The following is a 17958-nucleotide window of genomic DNA, read 5'->3' as shown; positions in this document are numbered from 1 at the left end:
TCGTCACGTAGCCTATCACAGGTGACTTTTAAAAAAAAAAGCGTGTACGCAAATGGCGGCCCCCATAGGGAGCCGCCATTCGCGTTCCTTATTTGGTCTCTGTAGTCTACGTAAATCTTTACGTAGACTACGGCGACCAAATAAGGAACGGGAATGGCGGCTCCATATGGGGGCCGCCATTATCCTTACGCGGGTTTTTTTTTTTTAAGTCACCCGTGATAGGCTATGTGACGATTTACGTAGCCTATCACGGCTGACTTTGCAGATCTAGCCGTGATAGGCTACGTTAATCGTCACGTAGCCTATCACGGGGGCGTTTTTGTTTTTTTTTTCTTTTATTGCAATGGCGGCGGCGGCAGCCGGTCTTTCGACCGGCTGCCGCTCCCGCCCCGGACGAACACCCGCCGAACCGCCGGCCGGACCCACCGCCGGGAGGGACATTCGGCAAAGGTAAGTCCCGTCCCGGGGGGGGTGCGGGGGGCGGGGGGGTGCAGAATTTCTCCCCAAAACTTGTTCAGGGGGCCGAACATGTTGACGCTCGGCCCCCCGAAGTTTCGGGGAGAAATTCTCCGCCATCCCTAATCTCCGCTAGCTTTGTTGTTAGTAATGCTTCCTAAGGCCCACTTGACTTCACTCTCGAGGATGTCCGGCTCAAGTTCAGTGACCGCGCTATCATGGCTATCAGGGACATTAAGATCTTTCCTGTATAGTTCTTCTGTGTATTCTTGCCACCTCTGCTTAATCTCATCTGCTTCTGTTAGGTCCCTGCCTTCTTTGTCCTTCATCATGCCCGTCTTTGCACAAAACTTTCCCTTGAGATCTCCGATTTTCTTGAAAAGATCTCTAGTCTTTCCCATTCTATTGTTTTCCTCAATTTCTTTGCATTGTTCATTTAAGAAGGCCTTCTTGTCTCTCCTTGCTATTCTCTGCAACTCTGCATTCAGTTGGATATATCTTCCCCTTTCTCCCTTGCTTTTCACTTCCCTTCCTTCCTCAGCTACTTGTAAAGCCTCATCAGACAGCCACTTGGCTTTCTTGCATTTCTTTTTCTTTGGGATGGATTGAGTTGCTGCCTCCTGAACAATGTTACGGACCTCCGTCCATAGTTCCTCAGGCACTCTGTCTATCAGGTCTAATCCCTTAAATCTATTCCTCACCTCCACTGTATATTCATAAGGGATATGATTGAGGTCATACCTGAATGGTTTAGTGGTTTTCCCTATGTTCTTCAATTTAAGCCGAAATTTTGCAAGAAGCAGCTCATGATCTGAGCCACAGTCAGCTCCAGGTCTTGTTTTTACTGACTGTATAGAGCTTTTCCATCTTTGGCTGCAAAGGACATAATCAATCTGATTTCGATATTGACCATCTGGTGATGTCCATGTGTAGAGTCGCCTCTTGTGCTGTTGGAGCACAATTTAAATGAATAACATTAAATAGAAATTTATAAAATATGTTAAAAATTAAAATCAAATTCCCTCTTACTACTCACAAGCACCATCTGGGAGCACAACACACACAAAGGGAAGGAAGGAGAGCCCAGGCAACAGAATACCCACATAGCTCCCTGGGCTGGGTGCCTGAAGAGAACACATTCAACCCACCTGGTGCAAGGGTGCAAGACCCACCCAGGGAGGGAAATTTTCTTTTGACAAGCAGCCAAAGGGAGAAACAAGAGGACAGAGAGAGACGAGGGAGAAAGCAACAACAGGTAGGAGTTTGAGACCCACCAGGGGAAAGAGAGGGACATGCCTTTCTTCCCCTTTTGCATACCGTGCAAAAAAAACAGAGTCATGTCAGGGTTAAAAGATGGGGAGCTCCTGCTTCAAACACCACAGAGCAGTTCCCTAATTTAACTTGTAATTTCCCAAGCGCTGTAAACATGATTCAATGTATAAACATATGAATATGCCTTTAAGCCATGCCAGGCTGCCTAACTTACTAACAGCAGACTGGCAGCAGCTCTCCAGCCTCTCTGACAGGAGTCTTTCCCAGTCCTGGCTGCAGGCGCCAAGGATTAAATTGGAGAACTTTTGCATGAAAAGTAAAAACATATGCTTGCCAGCAAACGAGGGCCCTTCCCTAACAGATATTAAGAACCACAGGGTTGTATCCAGTGGTGCCATTTTGCTCGTGGAAAGCTCCTACAGCTTGCAGAATCCCTGTTTTCAGTAGGGATGTATGAGAAATGTTACATTTCAGTTCATTTTTTAACCAGAATTTACTGAAATTCTGTAAATTTTATAAAATTTACAGAATTTACCCAGAACTGAACACACAAATGCTGTTGAACATTTCCAAGTTCACAACAGGATTTGAAGAACAAAACGAACGTGTTCAAAAAATGCATACATTTGAAAAATGCATATAAAAATGTGTACTTTTGTAAAATGCACACAAGCACACTTTAATCAATGGGAGGAAAATGCGTACATTTTAAAAATGGACAGAATTTACACATCCTTTTGGAAAAATGCACACCAAAAATGCACACAAATTTTCATGCAAAATGAAACAAATCAGTCTCATAACCTGACACAGGCACAAGTTCGAATGAGCTTTGAGGTGGAATTTGGAGAACATGAAATGAGTTTGAGCTTTGCTGATTTTAACACTCGCAGGGTAAAAGCATCCCTAATTTTAATGGTGCGAGTGTCAAATCCAGAACTTTGATTCTGGTTGCACAAACATTTTAACGACTCATTATGACTTTGTTATGCCAGGTATTTACTTGCACCGTGTGTGCAACTGCTAGCAGAACACGCAATCGCTAGTTACTCATTTATTTATTTATTTATTTATTTATTTATTTATTGCATTTATACCCCGCCTTTCTCCCTCTCGCAAGGAACTCAAGGCGGCTTACATTATCCTCATCATCTGAGTCCTCTTGTATTTTTTCCACAGGCCATATGTTAGATACAACCCACACTGTTTCAGTAGCATTAGTTTTCTTAGATGAAGAAAAAGACAGGATGGAACTACACAGTCTGGTTTATTTCTGAGTAGGGATGGCGGAGAATTCCGCCACGGATTTCAGTGAGGCCGAAATCCATGGTGGAACAGCCTGCCACCCTCCACCCCCCTCCCCCGCAGATTCCCCCTGGGACGAGGCTTACCTGGGGCGGATGTTCCAGACGGTGGCAGCTCCGGCTGCAGGTCCAGCGGCAGCGGCGGCTGGTCTTTTCACCGGCTGCCGTGGCCACCATTTCCATCCTGGTCTTTGCCATTATAGCCTACATAAGTATTTACGTAGCCTATCACTGCAAGCCAAGCAAAAAAAAATGGCATACGCAAATGGCGGCGGCTACAGCGGCTGCCATTTGTGTTCCTTATTTTTCGCCGTTTTAGTCTACGTAAATATATATGTAGGCTATTACGGCTAAAAAAAGGGGAACGCAAATAGCGTAGTGGGCGCTATCTGCGTTCCTTTTTTTTTGCCGTAATAGCTTACGTAAATATTCACGTAGGGTAAAACGGTGAAAAAAAGGAACACAAATAGCGCCCACTATGCTATTTGCATTCTCCTTTTTTTCACCGTAATAGCCTATGTAAATATTTACGTAGACTAAAACGGCAAAAAATAGGGAATGCAAATGGCGGCCGCCGTAGCTGCCGCCATTTGCGTACGCCGTTTTGTTTTGTTTTTTGCCCAGCCGTGATAGGCTACGTAAAGAATTACGTAGCCTATCACGGCTGCCTGGCTGGATGCAAATGGCAGCCGCTATGGTGGCCGCCATTTGCATCTGCACCAGCCAGTCCACAGTCAGAACTCCGGCTGCGGACGGCCCTGGCCGGCTGCTACGCGGAGCCGCTGTGGAGCAGAGCTGGCCGGGCAGGATTCCCAGGGGGAGGACTGGATTGCCTCCCCCCTGTCGAGGATTCCGGGGGGAGGGATGGAGCGCCTCCCCCCCACTGCGAACACAATCCGCGAAAAGGTTAGGTAAGTGACTTTCATACATCCCTATTTCTAGGTAGACATGCATTGTATTGAGTTCTAATAGTTTTTAATTTTGGTAATCCTTTTGTACAGTGGATTAAGACTATATATACATTACATATCCTAATGAACATTAGATAACAGCAATACTCTCTACATGGGACTGCCTTTGAAGAGTCCTTCGTTTTCATCCGGTACAGAATGGAGGAACAAGGGTATTGGTGGGTGACCAGTCTTGGAAGCACATGACACCAATTTTACAATAGCTGCACTGACTTCCAATTCATTTCCAGATATAGTTCAAAGTGTTGATTACATCCTTTAAAGGACTACATGTTTTCAGTCCAGTCTGCCTAAAAGACCATCTCCTCCTGTATGAGACTGTCTGCTTCTTAAAACCTGCAGAGGAGTCTTTTCTCATCATCCTGACTGTCATAAACTATCATGGTTGGTCAGGACATGGAAGAGGTATGACCCTCTGCCATGGAATCTGTGGAATACGGATGACTCTCATTCCAGTTCTGCAGTCATCATGTGGGGGAAAAAACCTTTCTTGCAACAGATGTGTGCACTGTGCAAGCAAAGTAGGTGGGGATACTTTCTGCTTCTGAAATCCCAAAAGAGGTGGGGCTCTGACTCAATGTTTATAACACCTGCTGAGCAGCTTTTACCATTTCAAAGTCTGTAAATATCTTCTAGGAGCCACAGCCAAGTCAGCAGTCCTCTTAGCGGCATGTGACTTGAAGCCGATGGTTTCTACAATGGGATCACCTGCTACTTTCCCTCAGGTAAGAAACATAAAACTGAATGGCTGCCTTAGAGGTTCTGGATGTGCTGCAGCTCTCGGTATGCATGCTATTTCTTTCTTTTCTCATCTAGACTGAGATGCAGATAAGGAAGTTGCATCACTGATACCAAGAGCCATAAGAAGCCATTGCTTCTACCAGGTCACGCGTGTCTCTCAAAGTCCCCTCATTGCCAGGGGCAGCATCTCTTTATGCTTCTAGCTCTTTTCCAAATATTAAGAAACTGTGGGATGAGAGGCATTAATGAGTTCTAAAATGCCGCTGAGAGGAGGCAAAACACAAATGTATGTAATGCCCCTTATACAGAGGGACACTTGAGAGATGCCATGAGCAAAACAAGCAGCAAATGTCATTGAGAAATGGGGTAAGGCATTCAGGTTGCATGGGCATTGCCATTGATATGTCAGCTGAAATCTCTGTTCGAGCTGCTTATAGAAAATAAGAAAATAAGAAATGAGTTTGGTAATAACAAGCCAAAATGTCGGACTGGGATTGCGGACTTGAAGTAGAATCGAAAGGTCTGCAATGGTGGCAGGGACAGACTGAGGCTTCAAGAAGGAGAAAAAGGTCACATGGCTGTAATGTTTGGAAGCCTACTCCATGTTTTCGTAGCATACTAGAATCTGGAGCAGTTCCAACTCAGGATTTATTTATGACTCAATCTCTCTCTCTCTCTCTCTCTCTCCACAAGCTAGAATTTAGTTATGTTGTGACAGAAGATTATAATAGGCTTCATTTTAAGTACTTATTTGATACTAAAGCTGTCATAATAACTTCAGAAGTTGTATGTCCCACCACCAGGAGTGCTAAAGTTGATGGGAATATGAGACAGGGACTTTTTGGTGGCAGCACCACAACTGTGGAATTTCCTCCCAAGGGAGGTCAGATTGGCACTGTCTGGTATGTTTTAAAGATAGCGCTGTTCTGCTGTTAATTTCCCATTTGTTTTTTGTATCAGATTATTTTAATGTTTGTTTATTGGGGGTCCTTTGCAGCAAAAAGGCACTTCATAAATATTTTAATTAATAAGGAAAGTAAACTATACTTGGCTTAGATCACTTCTCTGACATTTTCATGAGTCCCTGAAGAATCTTACATTGGGCAGTTGGGGCTTCTTTGCTGATAAGCTTCTTCAGGCATGTGTCTGACTGCTAATTTTCTAATGGGGCTAAATGTTTTTTGTCAGGCCACATTCTGCTGTGGCTTGTGGAAAAGCAGCCATCTGTGCACTGCATCACAGGACCACCTGTGCTTGAGTAAACATCTCTAAAGAATGGAAGTCATGAGAAATGTGTTAAGGAAAAAGTACTTTTTTCCCAGTATTGTACTTTCTTTTCTTTTTTAACAGGTTCTAAACAGCAAAACAAAATCAACGGGAACTCTAGAAACACAATGGATGCATGAGCATACTGTTCAGCAGGATGCTAAATGCAAGGTACTGTACATAGAGTGGGAGGCGGGGGGGGGTAAAGAATGACTGAACTGAGTGTTTGTTTTTATTTTGAGGATCATGAGAAACATGTGCTTGACCATACTAATTACGAATACACTAAATACTATTTTAGCTGCTGGAAGAATTTCATTGGTGAAATTTCTAGGGATGTCAGAGAATTCCGCCACGGATCTCAGTGAGGCCGAATGCCGGTGCATTCAGCCCCCCAAAATCCATGGTGGAACGAAGCACCCCAACCCACCACCCCGCGAAAGGCGCACGAAATGGAGCACTTACCTGGTGCCATTTGTGCTGCTTTGTGAATGGCGGTCGCATCTGCGGCCGCCATTCGCTTCTCCATTTAGGCCTAGGGATGTCAGAGAATTCCGCGACAGATCTCGGTGAGGCCAAATGCCAGTGCATTCAGCCCCCCGAAATCCATCACGGAATGGCCTGCCATCCCCCCCGCCCCCTGCGGATCCCCCCCAGGACGAGACTTACCAGGGGCGGATGTTCCGGACGGCGGCGGCTCCAGCAGCGGCTTCGGCGGTGGCGGTGGCGGCTGGTCTTCTGACTGGCTGCCACCGCCGCCATTTGCAGTCTGTGTTTTTTGTTTTTTGTTTTTCCCCATAGATGTGATAGGCTACGTAAAGACTTACATAGCCGATCACATCTGGGTAAAAAAAAAAACGCGTACGTAAATGGCAGCGGCTGCGGCCACTGCCATTTGCATTCCTTATTTTTCTTCATCTTAGTCTACGTCAATATTTTTTTTTACGTAAATATTGACGTAGACTAAGACGAAGAAAAGAAAGGGGAACGCAAATAGCGCCCACTACGCCATTTGCATTCCCGTTCCTTTTCTTCGTCTTAGTGTATGTAAATATTGACGTAGACTAAGACGAAGAAAAATAAGGAATGCAAATGGCGGCGGCAGCCGTAGCCGCTGCCATTTGCGTATGCTTTTTTTGTTTTTGTTTTTTTACTCAGAGCCCTCTGCGGCCAGAAATCCGGCTGCGGACGGCCCTGGCCTGGGCCTGGCTGGCTGCTCCGCAGAGCTGCCGCAGAGCACAGCCGGCCGTCGAGGATTCCGGGGGGGGGGACAGAACGCCTCCCCCCCACCATGAACAGAATCCGCGGAAAGGTAAGTGACTTTCCTACATCCCTATTTAGGCCATGATAGGCTACCTAATACTTACGTAGCCTACCACAGCTAATGCAGGGACGCCATACGTGTCCCTGTGGAGGCTATGATAGGCTACGTAAATATTTACGTAGCCTTTCACAGCAAAAAAAAGGAACGCAAATGGCGGTCGCTATAGCCGCCATTTGCGTTCCTGGTTTTTTGCTGTGATAGGCTACGTAAATATTTACGTAGCCTATCACGGTAAAAAAACAGGGGGCACAAATGGCATAGCGGCCGCCATTTGCACCCCTGTCCTTCGCTGTGATAGGCTACGTAAATATTTATGTAGCCTATCACGGCCATGAACGCAAATGGCGGCCGCCGTAGCCACCGCCATTTGCGTCCGCAGGCTCCACACGCCTGTGAATGAACCCGGCCAGCGGCTCCGCGGAATTGCCACGGACCAGAGCCAGCCAGGTTAGGATTTCAGGGGGAGGTGCGGAGCGCCTCCCTCCCCACCGCGAATCACCCCTGCGAAAAGGTAAGTGACTTTCATACATCCCTAGAAATGTCCTAAGCATTCACATCTTTATCTTTTCATTTTAATTAATTTTGTTGTAGTAGTTTGACTTCTGATTTCTCAATCCACAAGACATATGTTTGGAAACAAGTTCAATCAGCTTCTTTTTGTCTGTGCATAGGATCCCAGCCTGGGAGTTTTCACTTGGAAATAAGTCCCACTAAGTTCCACAGAACTGCAGCTGAAACTTAGTGATGTCAGCAATATATGCAATTTCTTGGCTTGGGATATGAACCTCGGTGACTCGTAATGCTCATCTTTGATACAAAGATGATCATTACAGGAGGAGAACTCTTCCTTGCCTTCTTCCTCACTTACTTGGCAATACCTGTTGTGGCAGCAAAAGCATCAGGGAGAGAGGTGCTTTTTTCCCCTTTCCATCCCCCCCTCACTCCTACCTTTTCTCTGGAGCTTGGACTGCAGCTACTGTATTTTTCCAAGCTCCGGGGGAACGGAGCGGGGGAGAGATTTTTGAGCCAATTTTGAACTCTCCAAGAAAATATCATTTTCCGAGCATTCTTGACTTTTGCTCATGATTGCTAATTTTGGTCTGAATTGAACCTGGGGAGTTTGCCCATCACTATGGTAAACCTATACACATCGGGTATAAGTTATATGAAATTCTACTTACATATATTAGGTGTAAGTTCTATGAAATTCACTGGGAATTACTGTCTAAGTAAACATGCATAGCAATTATTTATCTACAAGCAATGCCAGAATAATCTGATATATCAGAGTTAGTTAGATTTCACCAGAATAAGCTGGCTTTATTATATGTTGTTACTAGTAGTTGTTGTCCCAAATGTTTTGCTTTATAGACTTTTATCCCCAACCCTTAAATCCATGGGCATGATTCAGAGAAAATGAGCTATATCCAGGTCCTACTAAAATCTACCGATTGGCTACAGTAAGGTAGAAGTGTATGTGTTTAATTTTCCCTTAACAGCCCCAATCCAAAGATATAAATGAGTATATCCAGGATTCCACAAATTAGATCTGGCTGTACTAGTTACACATTAATTCTACTAGCCAACAAGAACATAGTAAAAGTGCCTCTGAACACATGCAGAGTGCCTTTTCCTTCCCACCCAACAAGTGGCAGCATGCCACTCCCACAGAATTAAGGAGTAGGGCTAATGGCACAGATGGCATTGTTACCCATAATTCTGGGTCCCCTACAGGTCTCTTTCTGAAAACTAAATGCCCCCACTTCCCTGGCAAGACCCAGCACAGCAAGGATCTATTTCCAAAACTGGGGTTTAAAAGGCTGGGCACAGTCTTTCCCTCTCTCCCAAAGAAAATCACTCACTCCAGAATTTTTTTTCCTTCCCTGCATTAGCTGTCCTTCACAACCCAGTCTTGTGTTGGTGTTGTTGCTGTTAGCTTAATCACTTTTTTTTTCTTTCTGGTGTGGAAAGTGGGGAAGGCTATTTGCGTTGCCCTTATTTTCGCCATAGTCTACGTAAATCTTTACGTAGACTACCCGGGCCCAAATAAGGAACGCAAATGGCGGCGCCCATGGGCGCCGCCATTTGTGTACGCGCTTTTTTTTTTTTTCAAAGTCACCCGTGATAGGCTACGTAACGATTTACGTAGCCTATCACGTCTGACTTTGGAAATCTAGCCATCATAGGCTACATAAATTGTTATGTAGCCTATCACGGGGGTGTTTGGGTTTTTTTTAACATTCACTTTTTTATTTCGTGGCCGGGGAGACGGGGCGCTTCTCCCTGGCCTGAATTTCGGCCGGGCGAGGCGGGGCGCCTCCCCCCCGGCCTGAATTTCTGCCGGGCAGGCGGGGCGCCTCCCCCCCCAGCCTGAACTTCAGGGGGAGAACCGAAGCGCCTCCCCCCCACCGCGAAGCAAGCTGCGGGACCAGGTAAGTGACTTTCCTACATCCCTACTTGGACTGGCCCTGGGAATGGAGAAAGTCTGCGGAGGGGAAGACAGTAAGGGAAGTAAAAGAGAGATTTGAGATTGATTGAATGGGAAAAGGCAGAAGGCAGTCAATTTACAAGCAAGCCTTCCTGTTCTTAACAACAACAGCAACCTGCAATGGGGGTGGGGTGGTATTTTAGGTGTATATTCTCAAGATGAGGGGTGGAGGCTGGGCCTGCAAAGGTGGAGGATGGTGATGGGGGAGGGAAGCAATTGCGGGGGGGCATCCTAATTTAGCTCCTGCACGCAACCTCCCTCTGTGAACATTTTTGCTCACCAAGACCAAAACCTTTCTTGCGTCTTGCCCCCGGACTGTTGGCGTGTGGATTTGTTGAAGGCTGCTATTATCTCTCAGTCAGAAGTAAATCTTAAGGGCCTCTTGAGTTTTAGCACTCCGGCCTATATTTCACCATCTGGCCCTATTAATGTCACTTGTACTATCAAATAGGTGCCCCTGATGCATATGCAACGCTTGACAGTAGTAACGGATGTGCTAGTTATGGAGGGAATTGCATCCCACAAAATAGTGCTGTTTTACGAGTGCTGGGCCACGAAATAATGGGTGCTAATTGTTTAGCCTTGTATATTTTCTGCATAAAAATATTATGTTTTATCTGAATTGTTTGGGGGACTATCCAAATAGAAATAATTGGAGATTACCGAAATAATTGGAGATATATCCATGCAGTTCCGAGGCTGGCTTTTCAGGAACTACCTGCAAGGAAGCTCCAGATGTCGTACGTCCATCCTAAAGGACCGACACTTTTCAGGATTTTCATTCACTCTAACCTTTTTAATCTTTGAAATTTCCTTTGCCATCATAACCTGCCATCATAGCTAGTCTGGCACCTATTCTGTGGCATGGGGGATGGGAAGGAAGTCCCTTAAAATTTCCAGCATATATCAAAATATGTAAGCTTAATTTTCCCTTAACAGCCCCAATCCAAAGATATACATGAGGATATCCAGGAGTCCACAAATTAGATCTGGCTGTACTAGATACACATTAATTCTACTAGCCAACAAGGACATAGTAAAAGTGCCTCTGAACACATGCAGAGTGCCTTTTCCTTCCCACCAATTTCAATTAATTTTGAAAATTAATCAAAATATGTAAGCTTAATATATCAAAATATGTAAGCGGACAATTGGCAGTAGATTATAACAGAGAGAGAGAGAGAGAAAGACTGAGAGAGAGAGAGAGAGAGAGAGAGAGAGAGTCCAAGAGCTTTGCATCTATTATTCTTCCCTGGAAAAAGCCAGGTGGTATAACCAGGGCTGCTTCATACATCACAGATTCCACATGGAAGCTGCTGAAAACAAGTCCTACATGGTGGTACTTATAAGCTTAGATGATTATACAGGGAGGGAGCAATCCTATGGCTACTAGGCAGCAGCTAGATGGCCATAGGATATGTTGGTTTCTGGGAACCGACCTTTCCCCCCCTCTGCGCTGCCTCACAGGCAGCACAGAATGGCCCTGTGTGCCACACTTGAAAGAGGAGTGTGGAGCGGCCAAAACGGGGCGTTCCAGGGCAGGGAAGGCAGAAATGCCGGTACGACACATCCTATGTGTCCTCCGGCAGCCTCCTCTCCCGCTCAGTCTTCCCGCGGCTAGACAGCCATAATCAGCTGTCTAGCCACAAATTCAGGGCAGGAGAAGTGCAGAGGGAGCAATCCCCTCCGTGCTTCTCCTGCCCTGCATTGGATAGGCGGTCACCTCCGAGTTTGGAGGCAGCCGCCTAGGATTGCGCCCTAAGAGGCTTGCAAATGTTAAGTCCTTCAGGTAGAGCACTGCCACAAATAGTAGTTTCCAGAGCCTCCATATGGAGGCTGTAAGGTTTGGCTCAGTCCTCTGTCTCTGAAAGATATGGCGCATAATGATGTGCAACAGGGTCAGGAGGGGAGATCCCTGTGATAGAGACTGTGTCCTCTTAAGCATGGGGTGTGCCAAGTTGGGAAAGCCATTAGGCACATGAATCTGCGCAGTCACTAAAATTGTCAGAGGATCTTCTGTCGGTCAGTCCATTATCCAAGCTGATGCAGATGGCAAGTCAGGATGTGGCCTTCTTGGTTGTGGCACCCAAGCTTTGGAATGCTCTCCCTAGGGAGATTCAACCAGTGCTGAGTTTGCTACCCTTTTAGTACCAGGGGAAAACAGTTTTATTCTGCCAGGCCTTTTAGTGTATTCAGTTTTATAATTATTATGTCGTGTATCGTGTTTAGCTTTTCTACTGCTCTGCTTTGTTGCATTTTATACACTGGATGTGGTTTATGTTTTTATGTAAACTGCTTTTGGAGGACTTTGGCCTAAGAAGCAGTTTAGAAGTAACCTAAATTAAAAAAAAAAATTAAAACGAATTTAGGCTTAATTCTAGAGCAACTGTCAATGCTGCCTGTTAAGGGAGGGTTACAGCAACAGGATGACTAAGGTTTAGATACTGGGAGTTCAAATATTATTCATAGGATGCGAGTATACTGCTTTAATAATCATATACCTGCAGACAAATTACAAATTGAATTTGCAGTTGTTGACATCGGGCACTTATGTTTGGTGTCAGCCCTTAGAAAATGTAGTTTTCCTAAGGGTTATTGCAGTGTCAGTAACTTTTGGAAAAACTACACTTCCCAAGGGATATAGGGGCTTACCCAGCCTGCCAGTGCCAGGTGCAAAGCAGAGATATGAAGGACGAAGGGGAAGCGACACTATCTTCTTTCCTCCCTTCTCAGCACAGCCAGAGCACTGCTGGTGGTATTGCTGCTATTAATAGGTGTCATTGAAAGGAAAAGGGACTGGAAAGGAGGGCTGTTGGTAGGAAGGTAAACCAGAAAATCTTCTCCAGCATGGATTTTAATCTGAGCTAGAGAAGTTTTGGGATGCCATAATGTTCACCTTTTCGTCAAGGTGAGCATTATAAATCACCAAAGCTTATATCTGTGCCTGAGTTCAGCTCAGCAAGCATCACTAGCATCCCTCAATCATTCATTCATTCATTCATTCATTCATTCATTTATTACATTTCTATACCACCCAACACCTGAAGCTAATTATAAGTCAAAAGACGTTCATTCAACACTTGAACAGTTCATCTGAGTATTTTGCCTTGTTTTGCAGTGTATAGAATCACCATGCTATATGCTAACTGTAAGAATCATACGAATGCGAAATCTCCACCGAGCAGATTATTGTGAGTATTTTTGTTCTTCATCCAGTTCCTTGTAAATCTGAAAGTATTGAATATGTCTGAACAATAATGTTGTTAACCAAGGCCTTAGGTAACTTCGGTAATGCCATTTTACGGATTAAATTAATATTGTTGAATTCTTAAAATAATCTGGACAGTGGATGCTTTCTAGAAAATGAATATTTGTTACCAATGTCAAGTAACAAAACATGTATTGAAACGCAATCAAGGTGCTGGCATCAGATTTTAAAAATACAATTCAACAATTAAATATAGAACAAATGAAAGAAAACCTATGTTTAATAGGTTCTTGGTTTAAATCCCATCCTCCCTATAAACTTAACCAGGTAGCCTTATTCATAACTGGCTGCATTCACATGTTGAACTGCATTCAATTATGGAAACCATAATTTGGGGTTATGTGCACAAGCTGAAATAAGAATCAGTCACTCCCATGTCCCACACAAACACCATCAGCAGAAAGCATAATCCAGGCTTCCCTTTCACTTTAGCAGATTCCTGGTTTGTCATTATGTGTGAATCAGGAATTGTAGTTTAAAATAAACTCTAGTCAATTGCTAAATATACCACAAAAACCATCAGAGGTTTGAAGATGGTTTGTTTGGCAATAGACAAGAGTTTATTTTAAACCACAATTCCTGGTCTACACATAACAACAAACCAGGAATTTGCTCAGTTTTGATTTATTCCTCTCCCTGGCCGTGCAGGAGAAGGAGAGGGAAGTGTGGAGTGCTTGAACCCAGTTCTTCATGCAGGCATATACCTGCTCATTCATGCATGTAACCCTAAATTATGGCTAAGCGGTGCACATAGACATACCCAGAGTGTCTCCTTCTCATCTCCTTCTCTGCAGAATGGTGATAATACTGATCCCTTCTTACAGGATTGTCTTCCTGAAGCAAAGTGTGAGAAATGCTTGAACGCTCTAAAGCAGAGGTGGGCAATGTCCAGAGATGAATTCCCTCCCTCAAACCCATCAGGAACTGCACCCCTTCCTGCTGCCGCCAAAAGGGCAGGCACACTACTGAAATTTGGTAGTGTGGTTGGGGGCAAAGAAGTGGTGATTTCTGTTTAAAACAAGGCACACAGTGAGGACACACCTTGTTTAAGAGCATAAAAGCAGTTCTGGAATTTTCAGCAGCAAATTTGGTGGTGCAGCCATGGTGGGAGCACCAAAGGAGGTCAGAGGGGCCGCATGTGGCTCATGGGCCATGTGTTGCCCACCCCTGCTCTAAGGCATTATGTTAATCCTAAGAATTATTATTGCAGCAATTTACTTTGGAATAACAGATACCTAATGCGCTTTAACCTTACTGTTGTTCATGTGAAAAAGTGAAATTAAAAGTAAAAGTGGGGGGGTCTGATTTTAGTTAAAACTTTTTAAGAATACGAAGCAAATATTATTTTGTCCTTATTTTTGTACTTGGAAGTGAATTTGAGATATGCAGGTGCGCTAACTAGGAAGTAATTGTGATTGCAACATTACAGTGGTCTTGTAAATATGAACACAGCCTCTGAAAAACTGCAAAGATCTAACTCACTAGCTATGTTTCTGTCTTGTTCTTTAGAGATGTAAATATAAGTCAGATGTAATTAGCTAGGATGAGAAATATCTTTTCTTGAATGTTGGGAAGAGCAGATGCAATAATAATGCTCCCATAGTGGAAAATAATTTAATTTATACGTATTTGATTATCCCCCCTGCCCAAGGGACTATTATAATTGCTTCTGCTCTTCTCAACATTCAAGAGAAGAAATATTTCTTGTCCAAGTTAATTACAACTAACATATATTTATAGCTGTACTTAAAGACAACACACCAAGACATAGCTAGAAAGTCTACCTTGCGAAGGACTTAGCAAGCAATTTAAAATGCATATGTACAGGATGTACACAAAATAATTATGATGTTTGCAATTATCTGTTTTATCAAGGGACAATACGGTTGCATCTTAACTGCCCAAGTCAGATGATCAAATCCTGGTTTGAGCTTCCGTAAAGACAAACCATAGTTTACAGCTGCTTGTCTGCTTAGCATTCCTGTTTCGAGATGCGGTGGCCTCTGGGGAGGAAAACATAGGAAGCTGCCTTATACTGCTTCACATCACTGGTCCATCTAGCCCAGGATTGTCTAAACTGACTGCTGGCAGCAGCTCTGCCAGATTTCAGAGAGGTGTCTTTCCTAGCCCTACCTGAAGATATCAGGGATAGAACCTGGGAACCTTTGCATGCAAAACATGTGCTCTACCCCTGAACAGTAGCCTTTCTATAGGAGCAATGATATAACTAACTTGTCAATTCATTTTATTATTATTATTATTATTTACATTTCTATACCGCCCAATAGCCAAAGCTCTCTGGGCAGTTTATAAACATCAAAAACAATTTAAAAATACAGTATACAGAGGTTAAAAGCCATTTATATAAAAAATACATGAACAGACACTATACACAAGACAACATATATCTAAAACAACTTCAAGCAAGCAATCTCAAGCAAACAACCATCACCATAAGAAAATCCAGGATAGATTAAAACGCATCATATGCTGCCAAATGCCTGGGAGAACCTGGTCTTAACCTGGCACCAAAAAGATAACAATGTTGGTGCCAGGCGGGCCTCATCAGGGAGATCATGGGGGGCCACCACCAAGAAGACCCTCTCACTTGTTGCTGTCTTCCAAGCTTTCCTCAGAGTAGACAGCCGGAGGAGGAACTTAGTTCTTGAGCATAGTGTATGGGTAGATTTGTGTCAGAAGAGGCACTCTGTCAGGTATTGTGGTCCCAAGGGGCATGAGACTAAGGATGGCAGAGAAATCCACCATGAACTCCCCCAGAGTCCGTGGCGGAACAGACTACCCCCACCACCACCCTGTGACATTTTCCCAGGATGGACCCTACCTGCTGCTGGCCAGTCCAGGTCCATCCACTGCCATCCATTGCCCCGGTCTGTGGACACAAATGGCGTCCAGTGTAGCGGATGCCATTTGCATCCCTGCTTTAGCCATGATAGGATACATAAATCTTTAAGTAGCTTATCACGGCTAAAGCAGGGACGCAAATGGTGTCCGCTACGCCGGACGCCATTTGCGGCTGCAGGCCGGCAGCAGACGGAAGTCTGGCTGTGGACGTGCCCAGCCGGCGGCTCCATGGACTTGCCGTGGAGCGGAGCCAGCCGGGGAGGATTCCAGGGGGAAGGATGGATCGCCTCCCCCCCTCAGCGGACGCCCCAACCGGACGGGTGAGTGTGTTTCGTACACCCCTACATGACACTTTATAGGTTAAAACCAGCACCTTCATAAACTGTGGTTTGGTATGATGTCTGAATTGAGTCATCATTAGTTGTTGCATTGACCTCTGCAGCATGGGATATGGACTTCCTAATGCTTGGAGGCCCAATCCAGTGAGCACGGGAGCAGTTGAAACTACATATCCAGAGCATCCTGGTAGCAATGAAAACCCCTAGGCATGCTTAGTGGAGGGTCCACTGCTACTGGGATGCTTAGAGATGAAGTTCCTGATGCATTTGTGGCTACACATACCTGACTTATTCAATATTCTAAGCCAGACCAAAAAGTACCTTCTATATCAACTGATCATTTTAAGCCAGCAAAATTATTTTCTGAGCCAGGTGATTAAGAATTTCTGTAACATCACTATGGAATGGGATAGAGCTCTAAAGAGATATAATGGCATTTGTGACTCCATCTTTTTTTAGGACAGGAGTGGGCAACTTGTCCCCCCCCCCGATATTTTGGCCTACAACTTCCATCATCCCTCCCTCTTGGCTATGGCGGCTAAAGCTGATGGGAGTTGTAGGGCACAAGTTGCCCACCCCTGTTTCAGGAGATGCAACCAAGGCCCCATCTACATGGCAGTGCTTTCACCCTCCACTCCATTGCAACTGCACAGCATTGCAGCTTCAAAGTAGCTTCTGGTGCTATACATTCACGATTTACTGCACGCTTCCCTAACAGACTCCACCATGCCCCTTTTTTTTGCCATTATACTTAAATGCGCAGCTGTGCAGTCCTGTGAGTGTGAGAGCGCAACACTTCAGTGGCTGTTTTGTATTTTAGGGGCTCTGCTGTGTCTTTCCATCCCTCATTAGATAAAAAGTGAGTGTTTTGTGCTCCTTCAATACCAAGCCATCTGTTTGTCAGTTCCCCAGCCTGAGACTCTCGCAATGGTTGGAACTCACAAGCATGAGCAGTACGTGCCTACCCATCACTCCAAAATGGTGGCTGGAGCAATGTTGGTCCTCCCCCAAGACACCCCACCCCAGCCCTTGGGCACTGAGTCCAAAAGCAACCATTGCAAAGATAAGCTGCAAAATATGCAAAAGTGTGATTAAATAGATGAAAATGCCTCTCTGTGCCTCTGTAACTGCGCAGCTGCAAAGGGATGCGGGGAGTAAAGGGACACCACAGAGCAACGTAAGCATGACACATGCCTACAACACGCCCACCGCAAAATGCGAAGTCGGTTTGGGGAAGGGACAGATGGCTCGCAACCACAGGAAACCTGCAGCAAACCAAAAACATCGCAGCAAAACTCCACCTCGGAAATCCGCGTTTTCCAGGAGAAAACCACGGATGGCTGTGAAGTGGCGACTGCATCGTCGAATCAAAAGGACCTCGACTCACACCCGCCTCGGAGTAAAAGGCTCATGTAGATGGCCCTCAACTGATAGTGTATCAGAGTAGAAACTGTGCTTTACAATAGGGCACTATAGGCTAGGAATAAAAGATTCCAGATGGTTCAGTCATTTGCCTTAATGTAAAACAAAACAAAGTCTCTATCAAAGTCTGTTGGTGGCATCATGATACTTTTCCAGTTGAGTGAGATGACAAAGTATTACAGAAGTATTGTCTTACATAAATGTCTTCAGATTCTTTAGATATTGCCATTTCACCCAACTGGATTT

The 17958-nt window shown here is 44.8% G+C and overlaps 1 protein-coding gene across 1 annotated transcript in view; it reads left to right on the top strand.

Moving 5' to 3' along the window:
- Positions 1 to 4623: 4623 nt before the first annotated feature.
- LOC146357384 (cytosolic phospholipase A2 epsilon-like) overlaps positions 4624 to 17958 on the top strand; it is a 69101-nt gene continuing 55766 nt past the window's right edge. The window contains exons 1-3 of the mRNA XM_084846358.1: positions 4624 to 4728; positions 6095 to 6181; positions 12941 to 13013. Of these exons, the coding sequence (XP_084702484.1) occupies positions 4690 to 4728; positions 6095 to 6181; positions 12941 to 13013 (199 nt within the window). The 5' untranslated portion in view covers positions 4624 to 4689. The remainder of the gene's footprint in view (positions 4729 to 6094; positions 6182 to 12940; positions 13014 to 17958) is intronic.

This window comes from Heloderma suspectum, chromosome 1 (genome assembly GCF_057233095.1).
Source record: "Heloderma suspectum isolate Gila_16-S chromosome 1, 16-S_ref, whole genome shotgun sequence".
Lineage (NCBI taxonomy): Eukaryota > Metazoa > Chordata > Lepidosauria > Squamata > Helodermatidae > Heloderma > Heloderma suspectum.
This window is presented reverse-complemented; position numbering and strand designations above follow the sequence as displayed.